General features: G+C 44.6%; 1 protein-coding gene across 1 annotated transcript in view; it reads right to left on the bottom strand.

The window, feature by feature from the left end:
• Positions 1-89: 89 nt before the first annotated feature.
• Positions 90-20,622, bottom strand: part of CCND2 (cyclin D2) — a 35,776-nt gene continuing 15,243 nt past the window's right edge. Inside the window, exons 3-4 of the mRNA XM_009894194.1 lie at positions 18,403-18,533; positions 90-861 (exon numbers count right to left, since the gene is read on the bottom strand). Of these exons, the coding sequence (XP_009892496.1) occupies positions 706-861; positions 18,403-18,533 (287 nt within the window). The 3' untranslated portion in view covers positions 90-705. The remainder of the gene's footprint in view (positions 862-18,402; positions 18,534-20,622) is intronic.

Raw genomic sequence — 20,622 nt, forward strand, 5'->3', positions numbered from 1 at the left:
AGTCAAGAGGGGAGAGGGGAATTTGAAAAAAAAAAAAAACAAACCAAAACCAACCAACGAAACAAAAAAAACAACAAAAAAACCACCTGCTCTTCTGGCTGGCAAAATAAAGCATCTTCTTTCTTAGGTAGCAGCTACCACAGACAGCAAGAGTAAACAAAACTAACATACAGAGATCCAACAAACACTTCTGACTAATAACAGAGGTGACAGATCAGCAAATCTCTTCTGCATTCAAAATGGTTCAATTGCTTCAGGGAGCTTTTCCCACTTTGCCCTAAACCCCTTATTCTATTGCTTTGCAATCTAGTCAAGCCATAAAATCGCACACACGATTCCTTTCTTAAATCTAAAAAAGGGGTGTATGCACTAGGTCATAATACACAGACAAGTATACTCTACTTTGTTCCCACAAATGCAGGCTTACATTTATCTAGCTACTTCGTATGCTTTTATAAGCATTTAATATCACTGATACATAATCAAATAGCAATTACCAAATATATTGTGGGATTCCCTTCTGTAGAACATCACAGGCACCAAATGCTTTTTTTTCATTATTCAGTTTTTGTATTTTTTTTTTAACTAAAAGAGCTTTAAATACGTTCTATGTGGGAGCAGATTAAAAAAAAATATTTCACTCTAAAAATAGTAACAAAAATAAAAGGGCTGGGGGAGCAAGCGTGACTTTCTGTGCCGATGTCCTCACAGGTCGATATCTCTCACATCTGTGGGAGTGCTGGCCTGGTCCAGTTCATCCACCGTCTTAGAAGGATTGCTTTGCTGTTGCTGCTGCCGGACTTGCCTAAGGCTGTTTACTAGCACCGCCTCGATCTGTTCTTGACAAGCTTTAAGGCAGTCCTAGAGGACAGAAAGCAAATTGATCTGTTAGCGGAGATAGTGCTTTTTCCTTACTGAGCTAGCAGAGGTCGGAAGAGCATCAATCTGATATTCCTGAGGAGTGTCTGCCATGACAGAAAATGACCTTGAATTCTCACAGGTAATCACTGTGTACAAAGTCCCTGGGTTAAACTATGCTAATGCCGTATTTATTAGACTCCCCAAGTTTCAATATTTTACCTGTCCTTGCTCATTTGTGTGGTCTTCTTAAGCAGGAACCCAAAGTGCTGCAAAAAACAAAGGGCATATTTTTGCATTCTCCAATGCAGCGTTAAGTGACTTGGGTGGGTCTTCACTACAAATAAGCTGCATTTTTCTCCTGAAATAACCAACATGTGCTTTACCAGGGTCACACAGACAGAGGCACTTTCAGTTTTACCATCAAGCAAATCAATGATAAACCAAAGTGCAGTGCTCTGTCCCTGAGTTTTTATCAGTCACGCATTTGGGTGCCCAAGGCAAAGGAAGAAGAAGGGTCTGTTTATCTGTGAAAATTCACGCAAGGGGAAGGAACAATGCAGCCCCAAATACACAGCCACATTACCATTCTCTGAGTGCATTCCAGAGAAGAAAAGTGATTTCAGCATCAAAGGAGGAGGAGGAGGTGTAGGGTACACTCCCACACCTTCACTCTGAGAGCAGGACTAATTTAACAGACACAGGAAAAGTTACTGGCAATAATTCACATAAGACATTAAAACAAAGACAGATACTAGAAAAAGGTGTAAGTCAAAAACACACAACGAAGCCTCAGAGACTACTACATTACAAATTATACTACGTAACACTTGGAGAAAGAGCAGGATACAGTACAGCAACACAAATTTGGGAGCCCTGTACATTAGCAATCTGGCAATAAACATGACGTATAAATAAACAAATAGAAGATTCACCACACTTAAACCAGACACAGCAATGAAGGCAAATATTAAAAATATTACAGTATGTTCCACATTCTTGATAATATGCAGGAAGATCAAATGATATGGTTATTTAAAGAAAAGCAAAGAAGTGCAAGAAAACATCAAACAATGGGTTGTAGCAGAAACTGAAAAATAAAACCCAAGCCATGACTGTTTAAACACAAAGCCAATTATGTGCAGTGTGCTGGGACTGTGACAGTATCAATACGACACTGCGTAGGTGAGCAGGTGGTGCTACGATAAATGGCTTTTTCTAAAAGCAGCCCTGAGGAGTCCTTCTGCAATACTGGGAAAAGATACTGATACTGTAAACTCACTGAAGCCTCAGTCTGCGTAAGAGCTAGGTGTCTCCCAAAGACTTCAGGCAGTAGAGAAACACAGGTTTTGGTAGCAGGAGTGGTACAGCGGAGTATTTTAACCAGAGCCCTGGCAGCACCGGGCAGGGGTGGTGAGATCCGGTATGACCATTCCCACTTTCAGGCAGGGGAGCTGAAGAACAGAGCTGGGCACTGACCCCCACCAGGTTCCACTGGTGCTTGTGTCAGCCTGGGAACACAGTATGGGATGTGACTGCAATGCTGGGGAGCTGGGCTCTGACCAACACCCCCTACTTTCTCTACACAATACCAGGTTATTCAGGAGAGTTTGAAATATTCATATATGGAGGTTTAATTTCTCATCCTAGCCAGACTGGGAAAACACGTCAAATGCAGAGTATCTGTTCTGCTGACGACATTTACGTTCGTGATGGGCGCAATTAGTGCCAGTGGCTCACGAACACCCATTTTTCTTGGCTACTGGCCAGCAGCTGCTAGCTGCAAAATCATGTCCTCTCCTTGTTGTGAAACTGTCCTGCTTAATATAATGAAGCATCAAATCCTTTCTCTGAAGCTGCATCTGCCAAAGAGAGGCCGTGAGGGATGGTTTTGCAAACTGACTCAAGACAAGGGGGTTGGATGAGATGCTGGCTGTACTAGAGATAAAAATTCTCACGGTGATGTGGATCATATCAGCTACAGCCAGAGTGAGATGTCACCGAAATCTCCTGAGTATCTGGGCTACCTGTCTGCAATCTGACTCAGGAGTTTGTTCCCTCAGCATGGTGAGTAACACCACAGCGAAACCGAGTACGGGGCACGGTGACCCAAAAAACCTCTGCTGCAATGTCGTGTGCGTGTGGCGGGCAGACCAAGCCTTCCCCACGTTCGCCTTTCGTCCTGAGAGCTGGGGACTGTGGGACTGCCTCTGAAAAAGGAGCTGTGGTCAAGTCAGTTGGCTTGCAGCCGTACCGTACCCACCCCAGTGCAGCCCCGCTACAAGCAATGCTTCTCACTGCTAGCAACGTTCCCAAGTCTCTGTCACTGGAGCTAAACTTTCCCACGCTTTACACTCTGCCTCAGGCTGGCTTTTTTATGGAAGGGGAGAATCCACAACAAAATATGTGCTGCTCTGTCCAAGGAAAGGGTTAAGGAAAGCAGGTAATTTTACCAACATTAGCCAGCTCTTAACCAAAGTTTCCAATTGTTGTTTTTTGGGGTTTTTTTTTTTTGAGAAGATAAAGTATAATTAGAATTCGGCACAACACGTGGAGGAGAGGGGTCACATACCTTTTGATATCCTCAAGAAATGCAGCCCAAGGTTAACCAACATACAGGGCTCAGAAAACTGTGCACTGAATTCACTCAGAGCTCCTATGATCAAGGAGTTCTGTGCTTTAGAGGAAGGTGACCGCCATCCCCGTTTGCATCGAAGCCCAGCTGAGCACAGGAGGGTCCCTGCAGGGGTGCATGGGAGCTCCCTGCCAGCCCAGGCACCCACGTTTCCCTCCTCTGGAAACCAGGTTTCAGGAAAAATGGTATGTATGTGCCATACTACTGATGCAGAGGCAGAACACAAATGAAACGTGATGCCAAAGGAAGCTGGGAGGGTTTGTTTAAGATGGCGTAGTGAGCACTGAACACTGAATTCAGGTGACTGGCTGTAGGGTCCTCGTCTCATGGAGCACTGCACGCTGCTCCTGAGGTCCAGCAGGCACCAGTGTAGCCCACAGTACAGCAAAGGAGTGCTGCAATCTCCTCCTAATAGAACCAGTCCTTGCCTGTACACTGGAATGACTCCTGTGTCAGATGTATTGCAGAGATCACCCCAAGCTCTTTGTAGCCACCTCCAGGTCATGCTCTGATTTCTGTCACTCCTGTAACTCATCCTGATGTTCTGTGAGCAGGAACGATGCCCTTGGAAGATGAGAGGTATCTCACGGGCACCACCACTGTGCTGCCACAGCCAGTGCACAATCACAATCACTTGAAACCAGTGACTAACCCTGGGGGTCAGAACCACAGAGCACCTGAATTGTCAAGTCAGCTCAGTGGGATGCAGGTGTTACTGGTGTACTAAAGAACAACCACTCAAGAGAAACAGCAGGAACACTGTATTGGAAAACGCTGGTCTGGGTGTGTCTGGTCACTGCTTCCCCTGCCCCGAGACAGGACACCAGCTCATCCCAGTGCCAAGGCTGTGGCCCTGGGTAGACCCACGTTGGGCTGCATCCCCGTCTCCATCCCCACACCAGCGCCCGCTGCCTTTCCCAGCGCCCCAAGCTGCAAAACTCCTCATGTAGCAACCATGCCAGCAGGAGGTTAATCAAAAAAAACCTGCAGAGTTACCAAACACGTGGCTCACGCATCGGCTTCATTACAGCCGGGATTTGATGGAGAAGGGTACACCTAAACCCAGCCCCCCCAGAGCTGTCTGACAGGCAGAGCAGCGGGCAGCTGCCCATCCCCGCTTGCACCCCCATCGGCTGGGGGCTGCCGTCTGCTGGAGTCCCGCTCCTGGACAGAAGGCAAGATTTAGTGTCCGAGCTTGCGCAGCGCAGAGCTGGAAGCCTCAGAAGTGAGACACCGAGGCAAATGCTTTTGAAGATGCAATAAAATGTGAGCACAGTCGATTTTCTGGTGACGAGATCCAGGACAGATAAGCAAGATTTTAGCACGCCTCACCTCATGGGGTTCTTCCTTTCCTTTTAGCAAAAGGTAAGGGGAAAGGCTTCTCTGTCTGTTGCCACTTTCCAGCTGCTTCTGGCAAAGCTGGTAAGAATAGGCACTTTTATTTGACCAGGTACATGTTTTATACAGCTGGGGCTTGCTCTTGTATTATTGGGGGCTTAGTGATTTCCCGATCCCGGAATTGCTTGTCTAACAATGGGAGCTGGACAAACTCCTTGGCCTTTCTTCCTAAGTACCAATCTGGCAAAAGCTATCAGAAACTCAGATAAAGGAAATCCCCTGTTATTAGCTTGAGCGGGTTTTAGGGCCACCTAAAGCCACCTTTAGCATTCACCTGTTTGTGAGAGGGCGATGTCAACAAGTCACTTCAAGGGTCATGGCATTTTCAAATGGAAGAGCCAGCAGGGGCACCAGTTTGGAGGTTCCTGTAACAGACTACACTCATAATGCTTTTTTTTTTTTTTTTTTGTATAAGAATCTCTTCTTTTAAAGCACAGTGGTGCACGATTTCAAAATAGTATGTCCTTCTGAAAATAAGCCAGATTTTTTAAAAGCAGCTTCAAACTGGAGGACTTAATGAGGCAATTTCCTTGCAGCCAGGCTTGGGGAAGGAAGGGTGGTGACACACGGAACACAGGGCCTGAGCATTTGGAGCCAACTCTGTTTCTAAACACCCTCACATATGATCACTTACACCATTACTATTTCTGATGGCCAATATGACGCTTCATTTAATGTATGAAGAGGCTAAAACCTCTAGGTAATCCTATAGAGGAATGCATCATTTTTGATGTCTTCACTTTGTACATAAAACCAATGAAGGGGCCAAGACTGGAATTGTCACAGTTTGCATGCATTTTATTTCATACGGGATTCTACGGGCCACTGATGTATTTTTTCTGTCATGTGTTAGCTCTGGTCTACACTTAGTTTTGTACTTAAAATAAAGTACCACTGAATTCTTTACAACAAAGAACACTATGGTAAAATGACCAGCATGTTGCATTCAGCATGAAATAGCTTCCCAAAAAAGCATTGCTATTTGCATACTAAAACACAGTTTTTTATTAGTCTGAGTAATACATTCTGTTTAATTAGTCATGTCTATGAAGCATCCATCCAGGAGCTGAAATTGCCTGGCCAGAACAAACCAAAAATGGTGAAACTGTTATTTTGCAGGTTGTCAAGTTCTACAATCAAAATTTAGTAAGTAAAAAAAAAAACCAAAAAAACCAACCCAATGCCAGATCAATGAGCGAACCTCAGTCATGCAGCAAAATGAGCCGGAACACACCAGCCGATGCAGCCCAAACTCTCCAGTACGGATGATGAAGGTGCAACAAACTCATCCACCTGAGGGCTGCGGCTGCGCAATCGTTAGTCCTGGCTCTGCGCACTACCCAATGAGGCAGCCATCCTCCGTTGCTGAAGATGACACACGGGCCCACACCACCGCTTCTGCCGAGGTACTCAGGTCACCCAATGGGTTTTTATTCACCGTGGTAGCTGCGGGACAACAGATGCTACGTGGCACAGCACAACGTCACAGTGCTGTGGGCAGATCTGAGCAACGTGTTTTATGCCAGATAAGAGGCCAACTAAACCTGTCAATGGCTACTTTAATAAACTGGAATTGGCAGAAGTTTACACCTGGCCAATGCGATGTGTGAGCAAAGTGCTTGTGCTCTTACACGAAAAATCCCAAAACCGCATATGCTGTGCGCTGTCTCAATCCGCAACTAGCTTTAAGACAAATGAAGTACACCAGCTGGATGATAATCTTATGGGTGGAAGGAAAAAAAAAAAAAGAATTTATTATAAGTACCTTATCAGCCCAATTGTCAGAGTGTGGTACAGCAAGTAACTTATTTTATAGATGGGGCTACCACTTCTGTTTGCTTCACTGGAATCTTCTGTCAATCCAAAGTGTGTGACGCAACACAAAAAATAAAAAAAAAACCTGTAAGGACAAACAGCCTGGCCTTCCCCTGATGCAGTGTTTTTAACCCCTCCAAGTTTCATGGGGATTTGCTCCACCTATACATATTTTACTGGTGGGCTTTCATTTCGCAAGTTCTAAATAGCACTGACAAGAGAAAATTAGAGCTTTAAAAAACATATCAAAGAAAAGGAAAAATGAATTGCACTATTTTCAGCGAATCTTCCTTGAAAGAACACTATAATGCACTGAAATAATGGCCCTGGATTTTGCAACACAGGGACTGGGCCACTCCTTCAGAATATTGTAAGGTTGCCTTTGTTGATTTTATAAAATAGTTTTTTAAGTGTGTGTCACATGGATCAACTTCCCCATTCTTCTATACGGTCTAGTAGTTTTAATGATTAAAATAGTTCAGGTACTTTCCATTCCATAGTTTTACTTTTACTTCAACATGTACAGAAAAAAGCAATTAAAAAGCAATTAACTTTTGGGTTTCTTTGTTTTCTTCTGAAACTTTTTCATCCCTGGGTGGTTTTACTAGCACACTTGAAATGCATCTGAAGGAAAAGAAATGCTTTTCGATGAGGGGCACCCCTTGTGGCTGCGATGGAAATGCTGGCAGTGAAAATGACTGGAAGGAGGAATCAGCAGCACTATGGCAGGTTCTACTTATTCAAGTCAACAATAATTGTGGATTTAAATTTCCATTCATGACAATCTTGAAAGAAAGCACAAGCACTAGGAAAGATCCTGCAGAATATTATACATAATTCATTTTCTTGAACTTTTAAACATCTCTACAATATATATGCCCTATACTGCCCTCCAGCTTCCAGTTTTAAACTAATGTTTATAGTGCACTGGCAAGCTATTAGGGAGGCATCCCACTCAACTCAACCAACAGGCTCTCGCTCTGCACCGGTCATTACTGAGATTTTCAGTCCTGGCTGCTCTGAGCTCCAGGACTAACCTCATTGTGACACACGCAGCCTGTCGCCCTAGCTTTACTGAGTTAAATAGGTGCAAGACATTCTCTTTCATCTTGCAAGATCATGACTGGACTAATAAATTTAAAAAAACAAACAAACAAACAAACAAACAAAAAAGGTGGAGAGTATTGAAAAGACATTTTATATGTTTTATAGCCATTTTACTAACTTGGCTTGGGTTTCTGCCATAAACTTTATCTAGGCATTTTAAAGTCTTCCTTGGCACCCCATCCAAGCCGAAGTGGATAGATGGTACCTTTTGGACGACAGTGGTCTCTGCATCAAATCCCACAGCAACTGAGTAGCAGTACCCCACCTTTTCCACAAAGAAAAAGATCACTCCTCTCAAATGCTGGTAGTGGAGGGCTATCACAAGAAGGTAAACTATTTCAGCCATGCATCTTTTCTCTCTTGCTCCATTTTGAATCAATCCAGACCTTCTGTGACCCTAAGGGGACTGGCTGTCTATTTACTGCACCTACTCCCACGATGACAGCCACTCTATAAACAGATTTAAGCCACCAGATTAATTTCATAGCCAGGCAGGGCTGAGCAATGATAGCACACCCCTGGATCCATACTGGTCACATAATGCCCAGGACTGCCAGACCGTGCGCTCCTCGTGCCAGCAACCACCACAGCTTCACCGCTCGCTGACTGCAGCAGGCAGGGAGGTGCACCACACTGTGCAGAAGTGATGAACTTAGCTCTGGTCTCTTCCACAGTGCCTCAGGACGCAGCACTTTTTGCACTGTGATTTTTAGATTTTCCCTTTTTGCATCTCAGTTTTGGTCTTGCCCGAGAGAAGAAATAAGAAAGCTTACTCCAGCAAGCCTCCTAAGGGGGACGTGGAAACTGGTCTGAGCCTTGCAGCCACCCAGCTTTTGTCCATCCAAGACGGCACTCCTTTGGGAATACCAGTGTCCAGAGAAAATGCGTTATGGCAGCATTTAAGGAAGAAACCAAAGACTGCGAAAGTACTGTTTAACCATGTTCCACTTTAATTCTGTTAAATTTAAATATTGCTTAACCGTTGACAAGCTTTATGGTGAGGTGTTGTGCATCAGCAACCACAGCCTAAATAAGGTCGGCACCTGCCAAAGCCTGAGCCAGCTAAACAGCTTTGATCAGACCAGTGAGAAACGACTGAAGTGACACTACCTCAGAGCCCTACCTGGGACGTACGGATGTCCAGCTGCCAAGCGCCCAGCGTGGCAACCCCAGGGCGGCCGGCAGGGACGGGCACGCCTGCTGTCACCACCACAGCCCAAGCTGTGCCAAGCTCAGGCCAACGCCAAGGCACAGTCATGAAATCCTTTGCGCTGCCAAGGCTGAGGACAATCCTGCTCAGTGACCAAGTGGACCACTCCCCAAGGGCTTTCAAAAGCCAAACCGCAACCCTACTCTCCTTTAAAACCAGCAGCAGAAGAGTAACAGTTTTTATATACAACATATGCATACAAACGATGCAAAATACTGAGCTATAACTCTACTGGCTACTTCTTGATGCTGCTGCATTTCCTGACCAGATTTAAGAGCCTGGATCCAAACCCTGGCTGCTTTGCTGAGTGCTCAATGTCCCAAAGCTGGGAACGCTGCAAAAGCCTTCTGGCATTTTTGTGTTACAACGTGGCTGGTTTTCCACATATATATTAATTACTTCACAAAATTACTTCACAAATAACTGTTAACGCCCCTGATCTCTTCCTCTTTCTTAAAACTAATTGCAAAAGGGAAACCAGAAAACCAGGACTTTTTTTAGCTGCGGGACCCGGTATGATAAATGGAATGGATGCTGGAGATATCTGAAGTGACAATACTGTTCACCGGTCATGTATGCATTGCTTGGATAACCTAAGAAAGCGGCAATCAGACATGCATTAAAGAGTTGGGATTTACATAAATTCCAGCATGGAACGTGTCATCTGTACTCCTAAATACAAAAGACGGCTGGATTCCTCTGCTGGTTCACATTTAAGCCCCAATTCAAACCTCTCCAAAGCACATGCTTCATTGTTGACATAAACAGGGATTCCTTCCCAAAGCAGGGCCTTCGTGTGCCGAGCGCTGGCCTTTAGCTCGCCGACGTTCTCCAAAACAAGAGCCTGAAAAGCTGCTGTGGGAATATCATGCCCATTTACTACATTTACTGTATCTCAGTGATCTCACATCTAATGGACACAGTTTAAAAACAGAAATCTCTTCCCTCCTAAACGTGTCTATTTTTGCTACTGTAACAAAGAGCATCAATTACAGATAAGTGTCTATGTCTCTGTTTTTTCCATCTGACAGTACAGAAAATAGTAATTTGCTGTTCCAAAGGGCATTTCGTGCAGACTAACAAGGACATTTCACTTTAAAAAAATAAATTAAAATCTCATCTATGCCAGAATTTCTCCGCTTACTATTGCTACATTATTGTAATAATGTGATATATAAGATGACTAACATTAAGCATCTGAAAAGATAGCACATTTTTCTCTGCAATTTTTCAGTCTTTTCAGCACTTTCAACAGTGTACTTTCTAGATTCAGTTCCACTGTTTGCTTCAACAGTCAGTTTGTTGGTTTCCTGTTGCTCCTGTGGGTATTTCTCATAGCAACAGGAGAGAACAATGTTTTCAGAACTGGAAAAAGTGAGAGTAAAGCCAAAACACTGGCAGGGTGATCCAGGGGCAGATGCCATGCTCAAAATTCTACTCCCTGCTTTCATGTGACTTGGGATTTCAAGTTGATTGTCTCTCTCTGACAGGTATACTTTGCAAACGTGAAAAGCTGTGAATCTGCCTTGCTGTAAAAAATGCCGCATTTATTGTAAAAGAGGATTTTAAAAAAGCCGTGCCAGCCCACCTGCATTATACAGAGCTGTATGAGCTGAGCAAGGATTCCCTGCTGGAGGTCGGGGGCAAGGCTCCGACCAGACTATCTATCGCTGGCCCATGAGCTCCTCCGGCGGCGATGCTCGGGCTGCAGAGCCGGTTCCTCGGGGGGCCTGGCTTCCTCGGCGCGCCAGCCCAGGCTGTATTTATGAATGGATCTGACGGAACTCCGCCATGAGCCCACGGTGTAACTGCATCACCCCATTGTTGCTACACACGCACAGCACTCACTGGGGAACAAAAAGCTGAATGAAGCGGAGCAGCTGCCAACTCAGGCAAAGACAACTTAGGAAACTATCTCATTCTTCCTTTCTTTTGGAGGATATTTAGTCTGTTGTTTCCTTGCATACAAAATGTGGTCTGCAACAAATAAGGCAGGATAAGATACAGCGAGTCCCGTTACTTGGTTCCAAAACCACAGGCCCTAAACACTACAAAAGAGGGGATAAATGCTGTATGTGCTGTAGGGACAATGTTCAAATGCTATCCATTCAAGACAGATTTCCATGATTTTATACTGCGGCTCAACAGAAACTGAATTCTTGAGTGTGGTGGTTCTGAACGTTGTTTCTGTGCAGAAATCTGCAGGGATCTTTATGAAGGGGCTTTTCAGACCTTGGGGGAAAAAAAATCCCTGCACTGACACATGTAGCACATTTAAGTGGAGATATTTTAGATGCCATTTATTAGGAATCCAGTCTTTAGAACAGCCTGACTCCACATTTTCAAGGGCTCACAGCCAACTGTTTCGACAAGACTTTAAGAAAAGCTTGGTTCCTTTTTCCTTTCTACCTCAGGCCCTTAAATATGCTTTGGATTTTCAAAACCACTCAATACACACCAGTTCCCATCCGGGAACAGACTTTTAAAAAGGACTTGTGCCCACATACAAGCCTACACATTGGCTCTGCCTGAAAACCCTTCCCCTGCTGCTGATGCTGGGGAGGACAACTCCTTTTGTCATCCCGATGCAACCTTGAGAGCTGGGCTCTAGGAAGAAGATGCTCCTTACATGCACATACAACCCTCACTATCACACAGAGTGAGCCTGGCCAGCCCTTCTGGCGGCTATGGTGCTACAGAGTTTATTACACAAACAGCCATTAACCAGCTTAATTTGGGATGTAACCTTGCCAGCTTTTGTCAATGATGTAAGCCTGAATACATTTTTAATATGAGATGATCATTTCTATGTTTCAGTGCACTCAGCCTCATAGAAAGGTTGGAAGGGACCCCTGGAGGTCACCTAACGCAACCTTCTGCTCAGAGTAGGGTAATCCTTAAAACTTAGCTGCATGTTTAATTCTCGCTGACTTTAGCCTACAAAATTCTAGTCCAAGGTGCTTTGTAACAGGTAAAGACCTCATCTATGTACACCTGCAGTAGTTTCTTGAGCTCCTCAGAAACCTTAATCTATTTGTCTTCCACGAGGAGATCTGGGGTACCAGAGAATAGAAGGGCTCCGGACAGACTCAAGGGAGATGCAAGCAGTAATCAGGCCAGGGCATGCACGCCCCACACGTGGTTTGTGAGAACACTCCCAGGCACGGCCAGAGAGGCGATTTCCAGACCCATGGCTAGCAAGCTGACACACTAAACTGACGGCTGCTCTTGCAGGAGATGAGGAGATAGATTTGCCCAAGACAGGTCTGTGGCAAAGCAAACTATTGATTGCAAGGTCTTAAAATGTACCCTACCCATGCAGCTATCCTTCCTCACATCCCGTAATTGTACACAGCGGGAATGCTCGTATCCTCTTCTGAAGCATCTGGCTCCACCAGGGACAGGATACTGTGCGCACTGGAGTGCTGGTCTGGGATGCTATGGAAATTCCTGACTTCCCGAGTTGTTTATTTTTCCATTGCAATGACCCACCAAGAGATGCACAGGGAGCTCAGCGCGCGCTTCCTGTGAGTAGGTCTGTTAACTCTTTGCACACCAGCCTCTCCTCTCCTCTTCAAGAAACAGCAAAGGAAATGTTCCCACCCTCTGGCATCAAAACAGCTCAGACCATGCAATCCCTGTCCTGCAGAGCTGCATGGGACCAGCTCTTAATGACTCTTTGGGACAATAACAATCAGAAAAGGCAATTCAGATATACCATGCAGAGCTACTTTCACTACCCATAAGGCTGCTGAGCTTCTCAGATTCTCCAAGAGTAGCTCCCTGGTGTTTATTTTGGTAGGTGGAAGGAGTAATGAAGCTGAGGTTTGCATGGCTTCCTTGTCACTGTCTCTTCAGACTGCGATTCAACCTTCACCAAATGGCCCAGGGCAGCTATTTGTCAGAAATAACTGTTATCCCTAGAATGACACTGCCAGGATGCCTTGTGCTATCTCATCTAAAGTTTGTAGCGCTGCTTTGGATTCACACAAGGATGTGTTTTTCAAAGAAACACTCGTGTGTTGGTTGTTTGCTTACCCAACAGCTGGGTTCTAAATTAAATAATGCTGTTTATTAATATCATTTTTTTGGTCTAATTCTTAATGAAACATTCATTAAAAACATTATAGCACTAAATGCCAAACTCCAGTCTCAGTTACACCAGTGTAAATCTAGAATAACTCCATTGACTCCAGTCTCTTGGTTTATGCTGCTATTTCCTAGCAAACAGATAGCACCCTCAAATTATCATTATAAAACAGTAAAAGTTCAGAAAAGCTCATTGCAGTTAAGTTGCATCAGGATTTCATTATCATTCTCTATTTTCATACGCTTGCAACTTTGAAGCTGAAATTTTTCATGCTTCACCTCTGACGGTGACATTTTCTGGAAAGCCAATAAGAAAGTCCCATCATCTGTTTCCACGCTAAGCAATCATGCACACCAAAAAAAAGAAGACACAAGACCCCCTGGTCAGGAAGTACTCTGCCTCCCACTCTCTGCCATTTCCTGTGGGCTATCAGGAGGCACAGGGAGGGGACAAAAAGTCTTCCCTCTGAAAAATGGTAATTTCTGTGAGTTCCCTCGCTTTTGCACTGCATGACGCTCCTGATGCCTAGGAGCCCTTGTTTCTTCCTCTTCCCTAACCTCCCCTTTGAAAACAAAATCATTCACACAGTGATGATGAATTAATGGTGCTGCTGCAGGAAGAGCTCTCAGGCATCAAAAATTAGGAAGTGAGAGAACTAAAGCTGTTCATTCAACTTCAATTAAGTCCCAGCGTAAAATATACTACAATAGTCCTTAGTCTTCATTAACACAGCCTTGGGCTAACTCTTACACAATCTATCCAGTGCATTTTTTCCAACAATACATTTTACAGATGAAGCTGGCGTTACCACCTATTGCTAAGACTGCCCGATACTTCTCTGAGACCTTGTTTTCAGTTGGTTCTCTCTCTCTCAAATTTTAACATGTGGGATGAAATTTTCCAGTCCTGGGCCCTGACTCCAACCCAAAAGTCACAGGGAAAGTATCTACTGAAATATTTTTCCCATTTCCAAATAGCTGGCTAATAAAAAATACACTATAATAAAAAATACAGACAAAATTCTGGTCACCTTTGGTTGGGCTGAGACTTCAAAGCTTGCAGGAGACAGACTGGGTTCAGGCCACCTCTGCTACAACAACAGAAGCATCTTGAACAAAATGACCACACCTCTAACTTCTGCAAAGACTTAAATTTTTTATCCATTAAATTATCCAGAAGCACCTTCTGTGCCGAGCATGCCCTGACTCAGGGGCTGCGCGAGACTCTCCTCATCAGTCTGTGCTGTTGTGGGCTGAGACCAGGAGCAAAGGGAAGAAAGTTTGTCTCTGCCCAGTGCCGGCAGACTCTTGGAGAGGATGTGACCAGTAAAATGTTAAGAGTTCTTTGTTATTTGGGAAGAGTGATTTTTTATTATTTTTTTTTTCCCCAAAGGCATATAAACCCAGCCAAATTTGGGAAGATTTTCACCGGGATGGCAAAAAGCATATTTCTGACAAAAACCCATCTGCTAAATTTCAAAGAAAAAGTGTGAAGAAACTTTCGGTGCAAGAAAAATCATCTTTTTTTTTCTCTTCTAACCACTCAGGAGCTCCTAAGCTGTTTTGGCAGGTATTTTCTTTCAGGGTAAAACAATCAGGATAGAAAAGTTCAGCACAAGAGATGAAGTTTGTCCAATCTGCAAGATGCTGCAAAAGAGCCTTATACTAAGAAGTGCTAGGATGCCTGGGAAAACTTCAAGTATCTCCTATAATAAAGAACATGAGGTTTAAGTGTCTATCAATAAATACCAAATAAAGAGAATCCAGAAAAACTACCAAGAGAGCAAAACCAGCTCATATTACACATGACCCCTCAAATGTGGTTGTGTGTAATAATGTGCTTGCAACACGCTCAGAAACTCAATTAACATGGGCTCTACCAGACCAAGGAGAAAGAAAATTCCACCAGAAAGACACCCTACTGTGACTTTTCTTCTGTCCCTGCAAGCCTTCACAAACATCCCCAGTCTGCAGACTGAGCACCTAGGACCCTGATTCAAGCAGGGTTTCACAGGTGAAGCAGCAAGGCACCCGCCGGCAACCAGAAAGGAACCCGTGGAGAGGTGCAGTAGGAAAACCCACGGGTGTAATTTCCTCCCTGAGGAGCGCCTACACAAGTGAGCAGCTGCATCCAGCTTTACGGGACCTTCTGAACATGACCCCATGCATGAAGGTGACTGAGGAACAGATTACTGCGGCAAGGGCTGCATCAGGAAGGGATGCTCAAAATCTCTTTGCTGGCAAAAACAATAGGTGAAGGAGGGAAATGCTCTTCCCTGTGACGAGGGAACTGAGGCACAGCTAAGTATCTTGCAAAGTCCCAATGATGTAGGCCTCGTGGCTCTCATGTTGAGCTTGCTTGCCCTCACCTAAGAGCTGAGTATTGTTAGCAACATGCTGTCACAGCAATGCAAACCTGTCCATGCCGAAAAGGAGCAAGGAGGGAAAAGACCCTTGCGACTGCAGAGGGAAACTCTTAGAGAAGATGAAGAACTACCCTGAAAACCCTCTAGCATCTCCAGAAAGACAGAACCCAGCTTCTTCATGGTTGATCAAAACCCACCAAACACCTCAAATACACCAGCAAGGGATACCTTGGCATTACCCTTCCAAAAAGTGCTAAAATACTGTGGAAACAGTATCAGAAGTTTGTCTGGAGCTCACAAATATGGGGAACATGGTCTAGTGATGGAAAGACTGCATAATTAATCAGATGGCACAGGAACAAAGCGATAAGGTCCGCTGAGGGTATCTATTGTAGGGCTGGGTTTTGGTGGTACCCGAGCACCACTTGCTTCAGTCCTCCAAAAGCGTACTTCCAAACGACTACCCAGGGATTTCCATGGGCAGTGATGTGCTCCTATCTGCTTCACAGCCGCGGAAACAGGTGCCAACCTTATGGAGGCTCCCCCTAAATTTTCCAACTACTCCCTTTTGCACTCAGCAAGCCTCCTTGTCCTTCCTCTGCCACCCTAAGGGCTATTCGTGCGCCTGTTCCTCACCCCACACTGTCGCTCCCTCGCTCTCATCATCATCCCTGTCCTGCTGTCTACCAAGTTGGTCCAGCAGGCTGCAATTTCTATAGCTGTAGTACAAGAAACTCACAGACAGTGACAGTTACAGATACTCCTCTCATCCCCATCCACCCCTACAGTCCTGCCCTGTGCCACTGTGCACAGCTCGCTCAGCTGTTTCTGAGGCTGTTCTTGGAAATCTATCAGTGAACTGATCCCGTTTAGAAACCAAGCAAGCCTCCAACTCCGAAACAAGTGGTCTTTCCCCCCTCTTTAACCTCGATCAGTTCCAGGATGGGTTTGAAAGACAAGGATGTGAACAGCTGTGTGGGCATACATGAGCAAAAACAAGCATGAAAAAAAGCAGCAGCCAAGCAGGAACAGCTTCATCTGGCATCACCATACAACAAGGAAAATCAGAGTGGTGGGGCACTGACCTTTCACACACTTCATGGAGTTATACAAGAACCTCTTAGTGGCTTGCACCGTTTTCCTTATTCTGTGGATACTCACAGCCTTGCCTGAAGACAGCACCTTTGCTAACAAGCTGTTAGTCTCTCCCTAAATCCTCATCTTCCTCCACCCGGTTTCTGATGTCCTTTTCACATCTGCCCACTTGTCTTAAGAGTCCTCCCAGATATTTGCTGGATGCAGCATCCAAAATTTGTCATGTTACAACCAGTCAGACAAGCATCCAAGGAGAAAATTTCTTTCAGCCAGTAACTGCCAATATCAGTACCAATGACAGATAATTCTTGTTATCCACATCAATGAAGTAAACTTAATGGATTTACCCAGTCTAAATTAATCAACTGTACAGATAAGCTTTGTGCAATACCTGCACCAGGCCATGCAGTCTGAATTGTTATATAGGATTCTTCTTGCATGCTCTTGCTGCTTACTGTATCCCCACTCTGTTTCTCCACATATAAACAGAAACAAAAAAAGCAAGTACCTGCGTAAAATTTTCATTTACACTGAAATAAATTCCTGCAGCTACTTGATTTATATTATAAGCATTGAGAATTGGAAATGTTCCTTTTCCTGTGCAAAACTCAGTTCCAATCAAAAGAAATGGGAAGCTCCAGAACTGCACTTGAAAATTAGGATCAATCTGACTGAAAGAAAACAAGAAATAGCAAAATTCTCCCCTTTTTGTTAAACTGGACTATTCCTTTTTAAACAAAACATAGAACATTTGTTGGAAAAAAAAAAAAAGCCCTTCTCTTGACAATGTTATCACAGTGTATTTACGCTGCGAAGTAAAAGCAATAAAATGACTTATAGTTAGCACATGTTAATGACGATGCATTGGAAACTGATACTTCTATGGTAAAGAAAAGCATTAGCTTATTAGTGGCCTAAATTTCAGAAAGCTTCACTCATTTTCTTTCGAGTGAATTTCATCACAGCAAAACACGTCAGCAAGAGATGCAACTCCTTTCTATCCACAGACCAAGCGGTTTGGATTTGCAGGAGCGTAAGCTCTCCTTGCAGTGTCCCACCGACACAGGGACACACCGGGAGAGGCAACACACCTCGGGGAACGCATCTTGAGTGCTCCCAGCTTTCTGCTGAGACTGCCAAGCACAGCTGTCAGGTTTGGGTTTTCTGATGCCCCCACTAGAAGCTGACCCCAGACCCGGAAACTCACTTTTGAGTAAGCTTGAGCACCACTGAACTGACATCGGATTCATCTTTCCTACTGTCGACGGGACTTTCTGCCATGCCAAGGAATGCCCTTCGCGGGGCAAACTTAGTGAAAACCCAGACAGTCTGGGTTGCACCTGCCTCTCACCGTGCCAGTGCTGGAGGATTAGCTCATTACTCCCTTCAAGTGAGAAATTTTTAGATGATACCTCAATGAGGGCCAGAAGAGCAGTTTCAAGGTTGCGAACACAGGACCAGCACATATACTGGTTTACCTTACACCCCAGGGGATACTGTCCATCTGCTCACCCCATCACCCAGGGTGGTACCCAAGGTGGCTCCCCTCTATAGCAAGCCTGACCATCAGCCACAGCAGGCAAAGCAGGCTCTCCCACCAAGCTGCTGAACAAAGCGTCAATGAAAATTGATCCCAGGGAAGGACAAGGAGCTTTGGACATCCAAAGCGCTGCAAGCAAGGTGCCAGCTCCACGCTTGCAACCCGCTCGCTCCAGGAGCTTCCCCCTCCTTTGCTCCACTGGTCTTTCAGGATCAACCCAGGTTTGATAGCCCGGGATCTCCACCGCGCCCTCAGAAGTGAAAGGAGAAGAGGAATGTGGGACACTCACCACATCTATGTTTGTGATCTTGGCCAGGAGGTCCGTGAGCCTGTCCCCGTCATTGAGCTGAAGGCCACAGATGGCTGCTCCCACACTTCCAGTTGCTATCATTGATGGTGGGTACATGGCAAAGTTAAAATCTGCAAGAACAGATCTGGGAATTAGTCCAAGCCCAGACCAGAAAAGCTGCAAAACATCAGAGGCAAGCAACATAAAAAAACCACACCCAAGAATAAAAAACGGGGAAGTAGAAGAAAGGGAAAAGTGCCACTCTTTTTTGGTCCAGCAGAGCTCATTAGTCACACTGCTCATCACAGGCAGTCAAAGGAGGGGTAACAGATCTGCAAATTAAAATGGAAATGCGGTTCGGTCTTTTATTCTCACTGATGCATAAAGTAAACCTGGACAATTTTTAATAGTCTTTCCTTAGTTCTAAAGAAAAGGAAAGAGAAGAAGGAGGCTTTCTGTAATTTATGTCAGAAATTTGGGTCTCAGTCACATTAGAGCTCTCTGTATAACCGGAAAACTAACTGGAATAAGGTATCACAAAGGACCAAACTGAGATTTTTAGCCACGTCAATTTTTAAAGACTTAATTAACACGAGCATTTAAAGACCTGTCCGGGAGAGAGATTTTAATTAACAATTCATCTTTACCACCTTTGCAATTAGGAAGCCAGGAAGCGAGAATACTTACAGCCCATAGCTACGTAATCAAAAGAAAAACAAAGATCACATTTGTCATTACTACTATTTCTTAATAAACAAGTTGAAAATACATTTTGAAATTTCACCTCACACATCTGTGGAGATCAGGTGATAAATGAAAATAAAACTAAATGTTCTTGTGACCTTTTTAAGGCCACTTTACGCTTCATGATACTGCCATCAGCACTGGCTTATTGGTATGTCTTACTAAATATAATTTCCAGGAGATTTTCTTGGTTACTGATATCTCCCTAAAATTAAACTTGGTTTGCAAGTTGTTTGGGTCAACAATAACTCATTAACAAACCCTTCTCTACCAGTTTTCAGTTGAGGGGACCAGAAGAGCAGGAAGAGGCAACCCAAGTAATACTTAATATGAAATAAACCACTATCAATATATTCAGTCTATTTATAGAAACAGATTGTTTCAGAAAACCACCCTTCTGTTAAGGTCAAATCCCAAGCCTTCTCTCTTCAGCTAGCACAAATTCTGCAACCCTCGTGATGTCTCTGTAACCACTCAAGTTTTACACACATGAAGAGTTGTTCTCGGCCTCCCAGACTCTGAGCTGGCAGATACTGCAATAGCTGTGGAGACTGCATGTTCTTCTTGAGGCTGGAATATGCCCCTGGGACCCACAAGGAATGAAGCAGTCAGGTAAGAATGAGACTCGGGTCATAATGTTCATCTAGACGGACTGAAGGGAGGATGTTAGAAGTGGGGAGAGAAAAGGAGGAGCTGAAACCCTGACATGGATTTACCTGTCTCATGAAGCCACTGGGAGATGACCACCTGCAAGCCCACCACTGCATACTGCTGAAGCCCACTTTCCTTCCTACCAGGGGAGTTCAGCAGACATCACACGCCTGACAACCACTTCTGAAGGAGGAAATTCCCACTGACAGAAGCAATGAATATGGACTGCCATTATTATGAAAATAATAATTATGCACTATTGTAATAGTGAGAACCAAACCACTGTACACAGGAAAGCTGATGATCTTGGAAATTAAGTCATATTGCCCCCATTAATGAATGTGCCAATAGGAGGGCCTTGACTCCTCCTTACTGGAACATAGCCCTGAGGATGCTACTCTCAGCACAGGTCAAGGTAACAGGAATTGCACTGCCACTACCAAAATCACTTTCACATTTACCTCACATGGATTTATACATACATATGCAAGGGCTAGCCCCATCCAGCCTGTAAATGGATGGCCAGCGTAAATAGACAGGGCTACCTGACACGTGGCACATGCACTCCCCACAGAGCCTGCCCTATCCCCAGTGCCTCAGCCTGTGGTTGCACGTATCATTGGGTCAGACCTCGAGAGCAGGCCATAAATACAGTGGGATTTTAAGCCCTCAAAACGGCCCTCTTTTACGCCATTTTGCCTGGGGGGCCCCAGGATTCGGTTCTGGGTGACTGCTGTTCCAGCTCGTTCTTGTGGGTTGATCTGGTAGCTAATAGCTCCACAGAAGTGTGATAGATGGGCCACCAGTTTACAAAGTCCAATATAA

This window comes from Charadrius vociferus, unplaced genomic scaffold, assembly GCF_000708025.1.
Source record: "Charadrius vociferus isolate BGI_N301 unplaced genomic scaffold, ASM70802v2 scaffold160, whole genome shotgun sequence".
NCBI classification, from domain to species: Eukaryota; Metazoa; Chordata; class Aves; order Charadriiformes; family Charadriidae; genus Charadrius; species Charadrius vociferus.